Source organism: Alternaria novae-zelandiae (genome assembly GCF_023758075.1).
Source record: "Alternaria novae-zelandiae strain BMP 2774 chromosome Unknown scaffold_8, whole genome shotgun sequence".
Classification (NCBI taxonomy): domain Eukaryota; kingdom Fungi; phylum Ascomycota; class Dothideomycetes; order Pleosporales; family Pleosporaceae; genus Alternaria; species Alternaria novae-zelandiae.
In genome coordinates, this window is record NW_026056968.1 from 718,374 (window position 1) to 734,202 (window position 15,829).

General features: G+C 52.4%; 7 protein-coding genes across 7 annotated transcripts; 4 read left to right on the forward strand and 3 right to left on the reverse strand.

The window, feature by feature from the left end:
• Positions 1–1,001: 1,001 nt before the first annotated feature.
• J4E88_004721 (uncharacterized protein) lies at positions 1,002–1,291 on the forward strand (the record flags this gene model as incomplete). Its single annotated transcript, XM_049398365.1, has 2 exons — positions 1,002–1,135; positions 1,186–1,291. 2 exons carry the CDS (start codon positions 1,002–1,004, stop codon positions 1,289–1,291), a joined length of 240 nt encoding a protein of 79 aa, XP_049255926.1.
• Positions 1,292–3,033: 1,742 nt separating this feature from the next.
• J4E88_004722 (uncharacterized protein) lies at positions 3,034–4,019 on the forward strand (the record flags this gene model as incomplete). The annotated part of the gene is made up of 2 exons (XM_049398366.1): positions 3,034–3,297; positions 3,345–4,019. 2 exons carry the CDS (start codon positions 3,034–3,036, stop codon positions 4,017–4,019), a joined length of 939 nt encoding a protein of 312 aa, XP_049255927.1.
• A 906-nt stretch (positions 4,020–4,925) lies between these two features.
• On the forward strand, positions 4,926–5,825 carry J4E88_004723 (uncharacterized protein; the record flags this gene model as incomplete). The annotated part of the gene is made up of 1 exon (XM_049398367.1): positions 4,926–5,825. One exon carries the CDS (start codon positions 4,926–4,928, stop codon positions 5,823–5,825), a length of 900 nt encoding a protein of 299 aa, XP_049255928.1.
• A 444-nt stretch (positions 5,826–6,269) lies between these two features.
• Positions 6,270–7,702, forward strand: J4E88_004724 (uncharacterized protein; the record flags this gene model as incomplete). The annotated part of the gene is made up of 5 exons (XM_049398368.1): positions 6,270–6,294; positions 6,348–6,611; positions 6,671–6,964; positions 7,016–7,596; positions 7,649–7,702. 5 exons carry the CDS (start codon positions 6,270–6,272, stop codon positions 7,700–7,702), a joined length of 1,218 nt encoding a protein of 405 aa, XP_049255929.1.
• Positions 7,703–7,897: 195 nt separating this feature from the next.
• Positions 7,898–8,665, reverse strand: J4E88_004725 (uncharacterized protein; the record flags this gene model as incomplete). The annotated part of the gene is made up of 3 exons (XM_049398369.1): positions 7,898–8,428; positions 8,492–8,575; positions 8,630–8,665. 3 exons carry the CDS (start codon positions 8,663–8,665, stop codon positions 7,898–7,900), a joined length of 651 nt encoding a protein of 216 aa, XP_049255930.1.
• Positions 8,666–9,572: 907 nt separating this feature from the next.
• Positions 9,573–12,131, reverse strand: J4E88_004726 (uncharacterized protein; the record flags this gene model as incomplete). Its single annotated transcript, XM_049398370.1, has 10 exons — positions 9,573–9,879; positions 9,931–10,031; positions 10,098–10,499; positions 10,548–10,892; positions 10,941–10,989; positions 11,041–11,269; positions 11,326–11,346; positions 11,398–11,819; positions 11,923–12,027; positions 12,100–12,131. The coding sequence occupies 10 exons, from the start codon at positions 12,129–12,131 to the stop codon at positions 9,573–9,575; spliced, it is 2,013 nt and encodes a 670-aa protein (XP_049255931.1).
• Positions 12,132–14,185: 2,054 nt separating this feature from the next.
• Positions 14,186–15,361, reverse strand: J4E88_004727 (uncharacterized protein; the record flags this gene model as incomplete). Its single annotated transcript, XM_049398371.1, has 3 exons — positions 14,186–14,492; positions 14,561–15,109; positions 15,162–15,361. 3 exons carry the CDS (start codon positions 15,359–15,361, stop codon positions 14,186–14,188), a joined length of 1,056 nt encoding a protein of 351 aa, XP_049255932.1.
• Between the last annotated feature and the right edge of the window lie 468 nt (positions 15,362–15,829).

The window sequence follows — 15,829 nt, forward strand, 5'->3', positions numbered from 1 at the left end:
CTTTTGCGAGCCCTCCGCTAGACCCGCTTGTACATAGCCATGCAGGAGCGCCGGGCCGATCTCTGCCGTACTAGGATAAGATGACGTTCTCTGGTGCACGGAAACTTTGGGGCGCTGGAGCTTGGAGGGATCTTCCACTTTGCTGGGCTGCAGCCCTTGTGGAATGCGAGTTTCGAAGTTGAGCGAAGGAGGAGGTGTGACGTCGCTGGGCGGACTCGGTGCTCCATGAAGCGTGCAGACAGCCGTGCCGCTGGAATGTTGACATAGCTTCTGCGTCATGGCAGCTGGGTGAGCCTCACGGTGAGTCCGAAGTCGATAGCCTACTATGGGGAAAATAGCAAGCAACATGCGAAATCAACAGTTGCCGCTCGGCGGCTCTCAGACAGGACGCTGGACATGTGCTGCCATGTACCGCCTGACCCTCAAGTCGCGACACCAGTCAACAGACGCGGTACGCCTGTCCTCCGCTGTCAATGGCCAGCCAGCCCTGCTGCTAGAAAGTCCCCTAAACAGTTGTCCCAGCACCCCCGTCATTGCCGACATCATCAGCAAGCCCGGAAGTCGTGATGCCCAGGTACCAGACCCACCGCAAACGGGGATGTGAGTATCGGAAGCCGGTGATTGGTGGACGAGGCCACTACAGCCCAACATAGAAGGACCCTGTAGATCTCTGATTGCAAGCCTCGAAGCTGGCGGCCCACTAGCGCGCTGGTCATGGTGGATCACTTCTTTGAGCCGACAGTCATGGGCCGATCTCTTGCCTTGCGCAGTCATGATGGGCCAAGTCGTTCCGTCCGCCTCTGTTGTGCGTGCGTTGTGAGACGCAGGAGGGTATATAGTTCGCACCCCGCTTGCTGATTCTCTAGATCCCATCAACAGCAGCCAGCTCATCGATTCACATACAAATCCTCGATCTCCAGCACACCCTCCGCAGACATCTTATCTTACTTAAGCCTCTACTATCTTACCTCTATCACAACTTCAACTACACATCTACAACAATGTCTGCCATGACTGAGAACCGCCAACAAGTCTACGTCTCCGACGGCTTCTCGGAGCCCATGAGCGCTCAGCACAACTTTGCCAACAACTTCGACCTCAATGACCCCGACCGGGCCATGACCGACTACCAGAGGTATGTTGTTACTGTTGCACATGACTCGTATCAGTCACTAACAATACCAGGATCATGCACGAGCACACTAAGCGCCAGCTCACCACTGCCACCGACTCTGCTCGTCGACGAAGCGGCGCATCGTCTTCCGACTCTGTCAGCTCCGCCAGCTCATAACAATCATCTTGATTGTACATTGCACAACCATCTTCATTTCAAGCGTCTGAGACGCTATTTGTATTAGCGATGCATGGTTAAAGATCACGCTTTGATCTGACTTTATTTACGAGAGAGCCTGGCGTTTGGGAGTCTACATATGGCTTTCGCCAATGGCATGCACATCACGGTGTTGGATCGATTCAACGATATTCTCTTTATCTCAATCAATTCAACGTCTCTATCAGGAGATTTAAATCATCATTTACAATTACCCATTTGAGTGACATGTTCTTCCTTCGTGATATTGGTCACTTTTAGTTTCCGTGGTGGTCGTTCAACCTCCTTTCAACCTGTACCCGTGGCAACGTTGACGCGTGGACTTTGACCCTGGACGTCCTCGGTACGACGCATTGACCTTGACGCCTCTCATCACGCAATTCCAAGGTTTCACCGGCCACTTCTCATGCTAGCCATCAAGCCACGATACTCCCTACTTCTGCAGCATGCAACTTCGTACATGCACCAACGTACACACCGAAAGTTCCTCGCGAAAAGGCTTCAAATTCGAGCGCGAGCCCACAAGTACATGCAGATGACTACAGGGTCTTGCCGTCTCGCTTGGTCACAGTTCACCGTGGTTGCAGCGGCTACTGCATGTCGAAACGGCTCGTGCGACCACCAATTATTATCACTAGCCCCGGCCAGGACCCTGATTTTACAAAATGCACTAGTATCTTGCAGGATCTCGTCCAGAATCCCGTGATGCGGAAAGAAAAGCCGATGTAGTCCCGTTGAGGGCCAGGAAATTGCATGGTGCGAAGCTTGAATCTTGGAAGGAAGATGCAGGTGGGGCTGAAGGACCGAAAAGACACCCAGACTGTGGTAATGGGGTGTGGTTTCAGGGGAATGCGAGCAAGATTTACATCACAGCCATCTGATGTAAGCAACACCGTACTACATGTCTTGTTTACAGAGGCGCAGTGTGAGTAGAGTACCTAGGTAATGACAAGGCCTTTCGATCCACTACTCGTTGTACAACCAGGAATTCCACGTCCAGCTTCCTTGCGATCAATTTCGGAGACACCACTAGAGACGCCGTTGACCTGGTCTCCCAGCATGTTCAAGCTCTAGACGAAGTTGCAATTGCAAGCCGTTTTCAGGTTTGTTCCCTGCAATAGTATGCACACGTGTTTGTGCTTCCAGCGCGACCCTTCCCAGGTTGAGCTCTGCATCCTGGATAACCACGCTGCTTTGATGCTGACGTGTCTCGGACTACCAAATTATCTACAGACATAAGAAGAACAACTACAATGCTCATTTGCGAAATATCAACAGGAAATACTGCGGTACCTAGTATTCCACGTAGCGACCAATAGGCCAGCGCCTTAGCGCAACAAAAGCTTCGGTCATACAGCTACCCAGCCGATATCGCAAATACTCCGAAGTTCTTCTGCCGACGAAGATTCGCGAGAAGAAGAATGGCGAGTGATTGTTGTTCTTGCTGCACGTGTCGCCATGCAACGAGGCCTCCAGAAGCAAGCCATACTGCCACGGGCCGAGCAGCTTGCCCGGATTGGCCGGATGTCCACGGCTGTCCCCACCAGTGACATCGTTGACAAGCTTCAATGCGAACTCTCATCAACCGTCAATTGTCACCCTTCAATCGCTTCGTTGAAGTTGCGCTTCGTCCATAAAGCTTCTGCATTGCTTGCTTTATTTTCCTGTTCGCTCTGCATCTTCCGTGTCGCGTCGCCTTCGTCATGCGCTCCTTCGCTCTTACCGCCAGTCTGGCCGCGCTCTGCAGCGCAGCACCATATGGGCAGCAGACGCCACTCAAGAACATACTCGAGAACACAGACAAGAGCGATAAATACACGTACCCAACGGATTTTACGAGGGAGATTATCCCCAAGCCGTTCCACAGCCATAATGATTACTGGCGCGATGTGCCGTTCTATTCGGGTCTGAGCCAGGGTGCTATATCGACAGAAGCTGATGTGTGGCTTCTGAATGGCACGCTCTACGTAAGGTACGCGTCTTGAATTCATCCGATACCGCTAATGAATGATAGGTCGGCCATGAGCCTGCTGCCCTTACCGACAAGCGCACTCTCCAGTCTCTCTATCTGGAGCCAATTCTCGACACTCTGCATCGCCTGAACCCGAAGACTCGATTCGTGCAGCCAGGCGAGCAGAATGGTGTATTCGACACCTCTAGCGGACAGACTCTTTACTTCTTCATCGACTTGAAGACTGCCGCCGATGAGACCTGGCCCGCTGTTCTTGAAGCCTTAGAGCCTCTGCGAAGCGGCGACTGGTTGACAACTTACGACGGAACCAATCTGCGCAAGAATCCCGTTACCGTCATTGGAACTGGAAACACCCAGCTTTCGGACGTTCTTGCGTCGTCTCCACGTGACGTCTTCTTTGACGCGCCACTTGCTGATCTCAACGACTCCAAATATGCCGACCTCACCGCAAACGAGTCACCAATTGCGTCCACAAACTTTGCGTCGTCCTTTGGCGAAGTGCGCAAGCGGGAGTTCAACGATACGCAGCTGGAGACGCTGAGGAGCCAGCTTGACATGGCACATGAGAAGGGCATCATGGCCAGGTATTGGAACCAGCCGGCGTACCCGATTGGTACGAGGAACGCGGTTTGGCGTATTCTCTGGGACGAGGGCGTCGATCTGCTCAACGTCGATGATCTTGCGGCGGCGGCTGCCTTCTGGGAGGGCACTGGTTAATGAACGAGATGTATCTGGGCTACACAAAGCTATATGCACATCAAAGTACATAGGTATATAAGTAACGATCAAGGCCATCCAATGATGAATTCATGAAAATAAGCAATTGCTCGCAATGGTTCGTCGCGTGAGGCACACGTTCGCAGCTCGCTTAGTGCGGCTCTTTCTGGTTCCTGCAGAAGCTCATCCCTGTAACCCCGGATTACGTACTCGCCCGAGATTTTCCACATGTCAGTCATCTCAGCAATTGCGTTCTAGATCCCATCTCATATTCTTTGTCCTCATCAGAGACTACCCAGCAGACATCCTCACCACCGTCTTTCCACATATATCCGTCACCTACGTACGCGGCTGTGCCGGGACTCGCTTGCATAGCTATAGCCGGCCGCTCTTTGTTCAGAGAAACGTTCACGTCGCGTTTCATCGCTAGGGAAGGGACCTGCAAGCTTGCGAGCATCTGTCATCAAGAGTAAAGTCGCAAGGACTTTGGGCCAGCTCCTCCGACTTTTGAGAGCTGCTCCAAAATTGTGCGACTGAGAAAGAGCTAGGAATTCGGTGGTTACGTCATAGCGAAGATGTTTCCTCCATCGCAAGGCTTGCGACTGGACATTGATGCCATCAGTCAGATATTTGGTTCAATAAGCATCGCATGCTGGATAGGTACGTGGGATACAGCTTCTCGTACTGCTACGTGCTGTGCAACGCGCTTGCCTTGTGTTGCTTTTGCATGGCTGTTACCTCGGCACGCCGGAGCTAACGTGTGCGACAGTTGTTTTCTCACCTCAGATTATCGAGAATTGGAAGAGAGGCTCAGCGGAGGGCCTTTCAGTAGTCTTCATCGTAGTATGGCTACTCGGCGACTTCTTCAATATCATAGGCGCGGTGCTGCAAGGTGTCCTGCCAACGATGACCATATTGGCGGTGTATTACACTCTAGCCGACATCGTGCTGCTGCTACAGTGCTTCTACTACAAGGGCTTTACGTTGCGCGATGAGTATAAGAAACCCGCCGATGAGTCCGACACGGATAGCGAAGTTAGTGAGCAGTCACCGCTTCTGCCTCATCGCAGACCCCAGTCGAGCGGCTCACCCTACACAAACGGCAACGGCCATGGAATCGAAGTCCAGAGACCGCGCATTTCGGACATCGATCGCCGTGGCTCAGGTCATTCTCAAGGCTCATTCCGTGAGCGCTACCTCTCCATCGACGGTACGCATCTCTCGCCTGTCACACCGCTCCACGATGACTCAACTGCTGCACATCAAAATGGCGCGGTTGCAGCCAGACCCCATCCGGCTCAGTCCAGTCTGCAAACGATCCTCTTCAATCTTGGAACCATAGTTCTTGTATGCGCGGCCGGTGTTTTCGGTTGGTACCTTAGCGCACGAAACTCCACCGCTCCCAGCCAGCCCGACGGCGAGGACTCATCACCCGAATCAACCCTGCACTTCAACCTTTGGGGCCAGGTTTCAGGTTACGTTTGTGCCGCGCTTTATCTTGGGTCCCGCGTCCCACAGCTCCTGCTCAACTACCGCCGCAAGTCGACCGAGGGAATCAGCATGTTGTTCTTTCTGTTTGCTTGCCTGGGTAACCTAACGTATGTTCTGAGTATCCTGGTATACAAGCCCAAGTGTGGGGGCCACGTTTGTCAGGATGGGGAGGGGCGTGCCGAGTACGGCAAATACATTGCGGTCAATATGAGCTGGCTGTTGGGCAGCTTTGGCACATTGTTGTTGGATGCCGGCGTGTTTGTGCAGTACTTCTTGTATAGGGTGGATGATGATGAGAGTGATGAGGAAGAGTAGACAAGTTGTATGTCAGGTGTCAAAAGTGTATTAAGATGAGCGTTTTGGTACATGCATGACGATTGATCATGCGGGCAGTGCGTGCACAGCCACGAGATTGTATATTATACATAGCGGCGTCTGTTGGGACAGCTGATTCCTTCTTTAGGAGTCTAATCGGTGCCTGGAGTTGCTAAATGCTTAGTAGTCTCGACTTCCGACATCAAGATACGGGATTCGCCCGGGTTCGTTTGCAGCCGACTGGCTACGTGCCACGCGCATTCGACGCCTTGGGCTGGAATACGTGCGTTTGCTAGAACGCCAGAGTAAATTCAATCAGAGTGCAACAGAATTTGAGCATCTCATCACATTCCACTCCTCTTCATCAGTATCTCGAAACAACATTATCTTGCTCTCTATCTGCGACGTGACAGGCAACCACCGGAACTGGCCAACACAACCATCATGCCCACTAACAAGCACTTGAAAAGTTCGTTGAGTTCTTTCCACATATACAACAGAGCTCTCCACTAATATCTGCAGGCATTGTCTTCTGCGCCGCCGCGAAAGTAGAAGCAGACATACACACCTACCCCACACGCTTCCACGACATCGAAGAAGTCAAAGAGTACATCAACACTACCTGCAAGCAGTCTGGGAACCAGTACATCACTACCAAGCAGTTCTTGACGAAGCAGGAGCTGGCATACATCAAGGACAAGGTATGCTTCGTGGTAGCCTGCAAAGCTTTCAAGCAAGGAGAGTTCTATCTGGAGGTCGGATTGGTGGATCGGCCAGTTCTAAGAGGTACGTTTGATCCGTTTCCATTATTTGATCTTCCCAAGCTCACATGTGACGTGCTTTAGCGGCCGTTGAAGCAGACATTCGACGGCTACTCCCCCTGGTACCTTATTGGCCCCACTTCTCCGGTGTGGACGATGCTCTCGTACACGTCGACAGTGTTGCACGTTGGAAAGGCTTCGCATACACAGAGTTCAAAGGGGTTGAGAAGGAAAAGTTCCGGCGTTACGTAAACTTCAATACTGTGAGGCATGCTTTTGAAGATGGTCGCTTGGAGATGGATGTCCCCGGTGAGGATTGGCGGTGCCGAAAGCCCAAGGGGTCAAAAGCGCCTGGGATGAAGTTGACTACGATGAACGGTATGCCATCTCACTTTTGGACGCTTTATGCTACACTAACTCATTAAATAGGAGCTATCGAGAGCGACATTCAAGAGCTCTTCACCCGCATCCCCACATGGCTACCAACGTACCCTTCCCTTAACGCGGCCCGGGACTACGTTGCCGGTTACTCGCGCTGCATCCATTTCTCATACACATACTGGCCTGACATCGAACCATTTCGCTTCCGGAAGATCGTCAACTTCAGTACGGCAAAGCTGGCGTTTAAGCGGGGAAAGTTTAAGATCTGGGAAGGATATGAGGAAGAAGAGGAGTCTGATGATACGGATGAGACTGCTGTTGAGAGCACTCAGGTCAAGAAGACGGAGAGGGAGGTCTCTACACTGGCGTATCGGAACCGTTCCACCGGGTCTACTGTGGCCCCGCCTGTTGAGACACCCGTCTTCTCTACTACCACGGCCTTCGGAGACGCTATCGACTCCATCAACACGGCGATTGCGGATACTACTGCTGACGATGTGCCAGACTTGCTGCTGGAGAAGCTTCCTGAGTCCATCAGCATTGTAGGAGAGGAATGTCAGGAGCCTGCCATGCCACCCCAGGAGACTGTCACGCCCTTTCTGGTTGAGATCGATGAAGATCCGTTCAAAGTGAGTGTCTCTTGGTATCATTTTGGATATTTGCTAATTATCTTCACTACAGGACCTCATTGCTGTCTTGAAGCGTGAGAGCATCCTCAAAGCGGCTTTTGAGTGACGCAAGCTGGAATTACAGGATACTAAATTGTGTTGCGTGCTATGGATGATTGGATCAAAAAGTTGTGTCCTGTTTTTGTACAGTACTGTATCTGTAACTGGTCGATGCTGGTAGCGATGGTGACGGTTGGAACATGTCATATTCGGGCTGCCATACTAATACTCAGATATCTTGGAAAGCAAGTCCACCACACCCTTAAGCTTCATCACTGCTCTCCTTCTCGTTGTCCACAATATCAATCACATCATCCATCACAGTCTCCTTGCCCTTACCCTTCCCAGCTTTCTTCGCCTTCATCTTGGCAATTTCGACCTCAATACCCATGTCGACTTCCCTCCTCAGGTTCTTGTAGAGCCCCATCTTGAACAAGATCTCATACCACACGAACAGCGGTGCCAGAAACAGGGCTTGGACCAGATTGTCTAGCAAAGCCGGTTTCCTTCCCTCAAACTTTCCGTGTCCCACGAATTGTAGTATCCAGCTCACGACGTGGATGGCCCCGGCAATGCTGTTGACCTTGGTCTTGTTGTAGCGCTGCGTGAGGCGGTTGGAGAGGGATGCGAAGGCGAGGATTATGGGGGTGACGGTGACGCCGGCGAGGTTGGGGGAGAGCATGAGGTATAACGTCGAATAGGTGGCTGCGGCGATTGTGCCTAGGTTTAACGGGAGGTTGAGGCGCGTAAGCAGCGGGTGCTGGCGGATGGGGAGGGTGGGTGTGTTGGTGCCCTAGATGGTCGGGTCAGTCAGCGATCTATACTGAGAGGACGGAAGGATGTGATGGCGACGCACAAACAAGATTCCCGTTGCGAGCAGGACAGGCACGCATGCTATGTGGATGGCGACATTGGTTGGATCGCGGTGGTATGCGCCATACTGCTCTTCGCATTAGCTAGCGAGCGCGCTCTGGGGCTGTGCGGGCGCCATTACGAAGACGAGGTTCTTCTTCAGGTCAAAGACTGGCATCTTGGCTATTCATTAAGCAGACGTGATGCTTTGCGACGACGCTGGTGAAGTGCTCGCGAGGCGGCGGCGCAGGCGTTGTATAAGAGCGTGCGGGAACTGCGGAAGATGCGGGGAAATGGCTGCGAGAAGCGGATCCGACGTCCAAGTCAGGGGAGCAACGTATGGGGGCAAGTCAACGTTAAGTCGGAAGACAGGAAAGGATATGCTCCGGGATCGTCGGGTTCCTGGAGATATGGGGTTGCTGACGATCAGCCCACCCTCAGGGCGGCCGCCGTGATAGCTGGGCTGGGGTGCATTGGCTGGTGGTTAGCTTCATGCCGAGGCTGACTGCCGAGGCACCTCCTGTCAGAGCCCTTCGGGGTTTGGCGTAGCATCCGAATAGCCGTTACGATGCTTCCTGGTGCATGTGAAAGTGGTTGATGGTGGTTTCCGCTAGCATCCAGACGCGCGCTGCGCTTGAGAAGCGCGTTTTTGTGGGGCCGCATGACGATAGGCGTCGTCTTGAGTAGTGGGGATTCTGATGGCGATCCGTCTCCACGACGAACCACTTCACATTGACATCTACTTTCAAGCTTTGTCTGAAGCCATCTCGCGATCCTACCGTCGTGGAACTCATATATACCGAGCGATGGAGAGAAGGCGCAATGCGCAGCAAGCGATGGGTGCGACTAAAACCACAACCCAGGTACTCTGCGGTATTCATCGTCATTAGTGACAGACTACAATGCCCAGTCGAGCGAGTTCAAAGGTATTAACAAAAAAACGATAAGACCATATGCCACTACAACCATCCACACGCCCTATTAGGTCACCGATCAGTCCTCTCCATGCGCCCAAACATCCTACGATTTATGTACCCAGCATCGCCACCTCTCTCGCCTCGCGTCACACTCTGTTCCAAAGCTGACTAGACCTGCTTCTCGCCTCGAGGCGCCGCTCGAACATAAGCATCCGGCTTCGCTAGCCCCTTCTTGCGAAGAATGTACGTGTTCCAAGCGTAGCTCATCTGCGCTGTCACGCTCACAGGTGGGCGCTGGTCGCCGAACTTGTAAAGCTGAGGCTTGGAGAGACCCTTTCGACGGAGTATGTACGTCTTAAACCACCAAGGCAGGTTCTTGCCAGCTTGGTATTTCATGTGAGTGCGTGTAGGGACACCGAAAATGTAGTCGAGCTCTTCAAGTGTCCGCTGCTTGGTCTCGGGTAGCCAGAGGAAGCTAGAGATATATTAGCTCTCTGAATGTTGCAGGGGATCGAGACTGGCTTACATCATGACTAGGGCCACGACATTAAGACCGGCGTAGAAGCCGAATACTCCCTGAGGTCTCATGACCTTGAGCATGCGAGGGAGTGTGAGCGACAGCACTGCCTAATAATTGGCGTATGGAGTCAGTATATGTCGCACTAGGGAATTCATCATGTAGACTTGACTTACCGCCCAGAAGTTGTTCGTGGCCACAGCCCATGACATACCCACTTCTCTGTGCGAAAGCGGGAACACCTCAGCCGAGTACGTGAATGGCACCGGTCCCATTCCAGGAGAGTAGAAGGCGCCAAATAGATATACGAAGAATGCGATCAAGCCCAGATGTGCATCGCTGTCCTTGGGAATGTAGTAGCACATGCCAGCTACAAGGAGTGTCCAGAACATATTAGGAAACGTGGAAAGAAGCAGACCGCGGCGACCGAACGTATCGATTGTCCAGACTGCTGGCCATGCGAACGTGAAGTTCACAAGACCGAACCCAAAAGATGCAATGAGGGCTTCCTTGTTTGTGGCCCCTCCCTCTGCGAAGATCGTCGAGCTGTAGAATGCGATGATGTTGATGCCACACATCTATTCTCGTCAGCCTCATTCCTCCCAAGCGAATTCCCGCTATCTTACCTGTTGTCCGATCATCACAATTCCAGAGGCTTGCGTCGCGCGACGGACCCGAGGAATCGTGAACAGCTCGACAAAGCGCGTAAAGAAGTTGGACTTGGGGTTGATTCCAGCTTCGCGAATCAGAACCTCTTCCTGCTCGAGGAGGCAATGGGTGTAGTAGAGGTCGCGCGCAGCTTGAAGAGGGGTGTTGCGTAGACGAAGAAAGGATCGGTAGGCTTTGGCGTACTTTCGCTTCTTCATGAGCCATCTTGGACTTTCAGGAACGAACCAGATGCCAATGACGAGGGGGACGGCAGGAATGAATGCGGATCCGAATTGTAGACGCCAGGAAATCGACCCAGTGTTCTGCCCATTATCAGTGGTCGCAAACTACGAGCACGTTGACGGACTTACCATGACAGCCAGATTAGCGACAGTTCCAAGGAAGATGCCAAACGCCGTCCTTACTGGGTCAGTTTTTGTCTCGCATACATCTCGTACAGCAAGAACTCACCATATTTGCCAGGACATGACGAGCCCGCCACGCACACTAGCCGGAACATTCTCCGCTGAGAAGACGGGCACTGTAACTTCCTTGAGTCCCATGCCAACGCCCAGAAGCACACGGCAAACGGCAAGCTGGCCCCATGTCTGGCTCAGACCCATGCCAAAGGGCGCAAAGAGTGAGAAGACGGCAGCGATGAAGATAGTACCACGACGACCGCAGAGTTCATTCACGGGGTCTAGAGCCATTAGCAAGGGACAGTATGAGACGACAGAAACTTCAAAGCCTACTCACCAGAGATCCAAGCACAGAACACTGTAAAAGTTAGCGAATTTCTCACCTGGCTCACCATCATCTCAGACTCACCAGCAATAGCAATATAAGGACAAGCATTGATAAACCCAATAATCCACCCATTCTTCTCACAGGTCCCCGCCGCCTCACACACCGGGCCAGAGTCTGGAATACCAAGTGCCTGGCCGAAAGTCAGATTAGCGCCGTTGGAGCCCGTTTGGTCCCAGCCCTGGATAGCTGCTGCGACGGAGTTGAGGATAATGGTGAAGTAAAGTGTGCGAGGGAGTTTGAAACGATGGGTGATCTCTTCGCGGATGGCGGTGCGGTCATTCTCGTCGAGATCTTCGAGATCTTCGAAGAGTGCGGGCGACTGAGCGAGGAGGGCGCCTTTGACGAGGAGAGGCTCGACGTCGGTTAGCTGGTGCTCTGTGGCGAAGTCGTGGACGTTGGCTAGGAGCTGCTCTCGCGGTATGTCGACGAGCGGGTTGCGGATTCTGGATTTGTTAGTAAAAGCGAGTCTTGAGCATGCCATTTGAGAAGTTTCGGGTGCGAATATGCTTGTGCCAAGTGGGTTTGATCAGCTAAGGGATTACTTACTCGCCCTCTAGATTGGCTGTTAGGCGAGCGACGCTCTCTTTGCGCTTCTGTTCATCGTCGAAGATGGACGCCTTACGTTCGTGGTGTTCATCCACTACCACTGGACTGGAAGACACACGGTCAGTACAGTCTAAGCCTCACATCATGGTCATCTTCAGCTTGCGACAAGTAGCTTACTCAATCTTGGTATCCTTTTCGGGTTCTGCCATGGCCAACTTATAGGCAGACGTGCGCACTACAGCTTGAGTATGTTTGGCGTCGAAGCCCAGGTGGAGATAGCTTCAGGAAAGCTTCCAGCAAGATACGAGAACAAGAAGAAAAGACGCAAAAGAGCTTCATCATACGAGACCAGGCGAACAGACATGCTTATATGTCCGTGTCATTCAGGCTTACTGCTTCATTCCCAAAAGCTGCAGTTTCCCCGTCTTGGGTCAATGCCAATACCGATCCTCACACATGCAACCATCGCTATCCATCAACAAAATGCTCAGACACGATCACGCGGTGCCAGCTCACCAGCCAATAGCGTCATGAGGTGATAGGCCAGGGTAAGTAATCACCGCATAACAGCTGGGAGATGGCCAACGTTGGTGGCTGCAAAACGGTAAGGCGGAGCACTTGGTCGTTCTTGGGTATTGGACTTGGCCGGGCTTTGACGGTATCTTCACGCCTTGGAAGTTCTTGCTGCGATGAAGCAAGGGCCAGGAGGGGCTAAGGCTGATGCCGACATCACAAGCCGCGACGAACTCCGGGTAATATAAATCCATGGCTCAAGATACGCGGCTTCGGCGCTTCTTCGATACCACGGAGCATCGTGCGCTCAAACCCCATACAGTAACGGCAGAAACAACAGAACGGGCACAGCTATTCTGTCCCATCGCAAACCAGCCATGTACACTACATTCGCCTTGGCATTTCCTCGGTCATTCCATCTTGGTATCCTGAGGCCAAGCCACAAACACACCCACTTCTCTCAGCTGAAGCAAACGAGGATCTCACATGACGGCATGGTGCAATGTAACACAAGACTCATCGCCATATCTGCAGGCATACGTAAATGCACAAAGATGCACTGCAAGTCCACATATTTCCCGAAGGATCGGTATTAATATCTCAGCCCACCCAGCAAATGCCTTGACCGGTGCTGCGGCCACTTGTATCGCAAGTACCGTACTCTGGGATTACAACGAGTACTTCACTTGCTATGCAAATTAGCAAGATATCAGCGCTTCAAGGTTCTTCCTTGCTGTTTTCAATCAAGAAAGGCGAAGCCGTCGTGCCCCGTTTTTCAACCCAAGACTTTGCGTGATCAAGATCAGACAAAGGCGAAGGTTGTTTTCCCCGCATTCTCGCTTGACCTTGCTTGTGCACCAACCGTTTTCTCTTGGATGTGCTTTCTTGTGGTTTCTTGGATCTGCAGCATGGGTGCTAGCAAGGTAGCGCAGATCGAGACCTGCGCGATGCACGTCTGTGGTGAGATTGAGTCTTGGTGGGGGCGCTGGTGGAAGCCTGAGTCTCTTCGCTTTGGCGCCTGGCTCGCTCTCTGTGTAGATCTGCATGCGGCGTTTTCTCAACGCGATCACGATAATCGGGTGTTGTCGCATGGGATCCACGGATATCGGTCAACGCGGAATTCCTCATCATTGCCGCACGCAGTATGTCGAGGCAAAGGCTAGCATCTGTCGCAAGCCTACTGCCGTCACGCATCTGGCGAATGAAGAAGGAAGTGCCACGCCCAGATAGATAGGGATCTGAACATCTTCAAGAATCGGTATCTTCAACATGTCTTTGTAACCGTTCGGGATGCAGCTACATCTGCTACCTCTCAATGTCGAGCCAAATTCTGAACTAGCCAATTCAGCTGAGCTGTTACAGCATTGAATTCCAGGATTTCGCAGAGTTTGTCCCTGAATCTCCACGACGTACTTGCTGGAAAACGGCGCTGAAAGACGGACTCTCAACTCGCGGCCGAAGGTACATCATCAGAACCACCCACTCCTGCCTCTGTCCGCTGCCCGTTCAATAGGGGAGTATCTGAAGCCCTTTCTCCCTCTCTGTGTGCTGGCGACGTTTCTGAAACCCGCAGAGCCTCAGAGTTTTGATAATTCTGTAAGAATCGCTTCGCCCGGTTTGTCTGGTCCAGCGTTTCCTCATAACCTTCCCATGTTGGGTCGACCCTTTCAAACATATCCTCGAAGCCCTGCGTCAAACTGGCTTTTAGTTTTTCAATCCTCTTCACTTCCCTCTTGTGCTCAGGCGACGTCTAGACGCCATTTCCGTATCCTACTTCCTTCTGCTTCCCTTTATCTGTGCTGTCGCTCGTATCCGCGCTCCCTGCAAACGCAGTTTGAATCGGAGGTCTAGGTTTGGCGGCGATGTCGAGTTCGGCGAATTTGGGTCGTACTTGGAAGATGTTCACGCGGGCTGCGTTGAAGACCTGTTCGGAAGGCGGGATGGTGACTGCGAGGTTTGTGTTTTCGGTGAGACGTGTTATGAAGAACATGAAGCGACCCGTTTTGATCTGCATTTCTGCAAAGTTTGCACTACCGGCAGGAATATTTGTGTGTTTCCTATGAGGGAAAAGGGTATTAGCCAAGTCTTGAATGGTTGGTTGGTTGGTTGGAGGACAGGTACGTACGCCATGCTCTGTTTATGCGTCTTCAGGATGCTTGAGATGCGCTCGAACCGGTCCGTGAACGGGTTGGCTTCCTCAGTCTGCCTTGTAACATGTGCCACTGTAAGACAAGTTGTACGCTCATACAGAATGAGTTCTCTAGCATCAATAACCTCGGCCAACTGTTCCAGCAGTGCCTCAATCGTTCCCGCATTCGGTATCAAGTAGTAGATGATCTTTGTCCAGGCTTTGTACAGGCTTTGGTCCCAGATGCTTGTTGCGAAGAACTCGACCGTATCCTTGAACCCCTCGCTAGCCTCCCGGATGTACTCGGCGCGCTCGTCGAACATGGCCTGGCGGAGGCGGGCTTGTACGAGATCCATCTTGTGTATAAGACAGAAGACTTTGGCATTGGGGCTGCACTCGTGGAGGGCGCGAATGATATTGGAGTAGGAGACGACGTCGGCTGCGAACTCGCGCGATTCGATGTCGAAGACGAAGATGAGGACGGCGACGGAGCCAAAGACGTGGTTCCTAGACTGGTTGAGGTAGTTCTCGACGAAGCCGTCCTGACTGCGAAATATCAGTTCGTGTTATCGTCTGGTCTGGTAGCTGATGGGCTCACCCTCCGCAGTCCCAGAGATTGAGCATGAGGTTTCCCATGAACTTGATATTGCTGTGCTCAACATCGATTGTCGCACCCAGTCTCCGGACATCTTTGGCAACGTAGTTGCTGAAAACGATGCTTCTCATTGATGACTTGCCGGCTCCACTCTTGCCCATGAGCAGCACCTTGCGCTGCTTCTGCCGTTTGATTGAGTTCATGGTGATAGCGTTCCGACTGTGGAAAGAAGCTGCGCGCGAGTCGCGATAAGGTGCGCTGTGCAAAGACCGCCGCGCGGCAAAGGTAGGCTTGGTAGCGAACGCGGAGTGGTAAGCGTCTAGTAATATGGAGCCGTCGCGTGGGATTTGATGATGGGATGACGTACCGTAAACAGCACGCCTGGGCGAGCTTTGGCGTCCCCGAGCGGTTTTGGGTCTCTGCTTGGCAGGTGAGTGGGGCACTTCCGCACTCCGCATTCCTTCTACTGGAAAACGCGATGGCCATCCTTACTATCAACAGTGTGGTCAAAGCGATGCACATCATAGCATTTCTTGTATTATGTTCATGGATTCCTAGTCAGATCAAAATTCCCCATTGTGAAGATTAGTGAAGGCGCCAGCTCTCGTTCAAAAGGCTCTGGTACGTGGCTACGGAGATTCCAAAAGTCATGGTAAGGAATTATTACAACA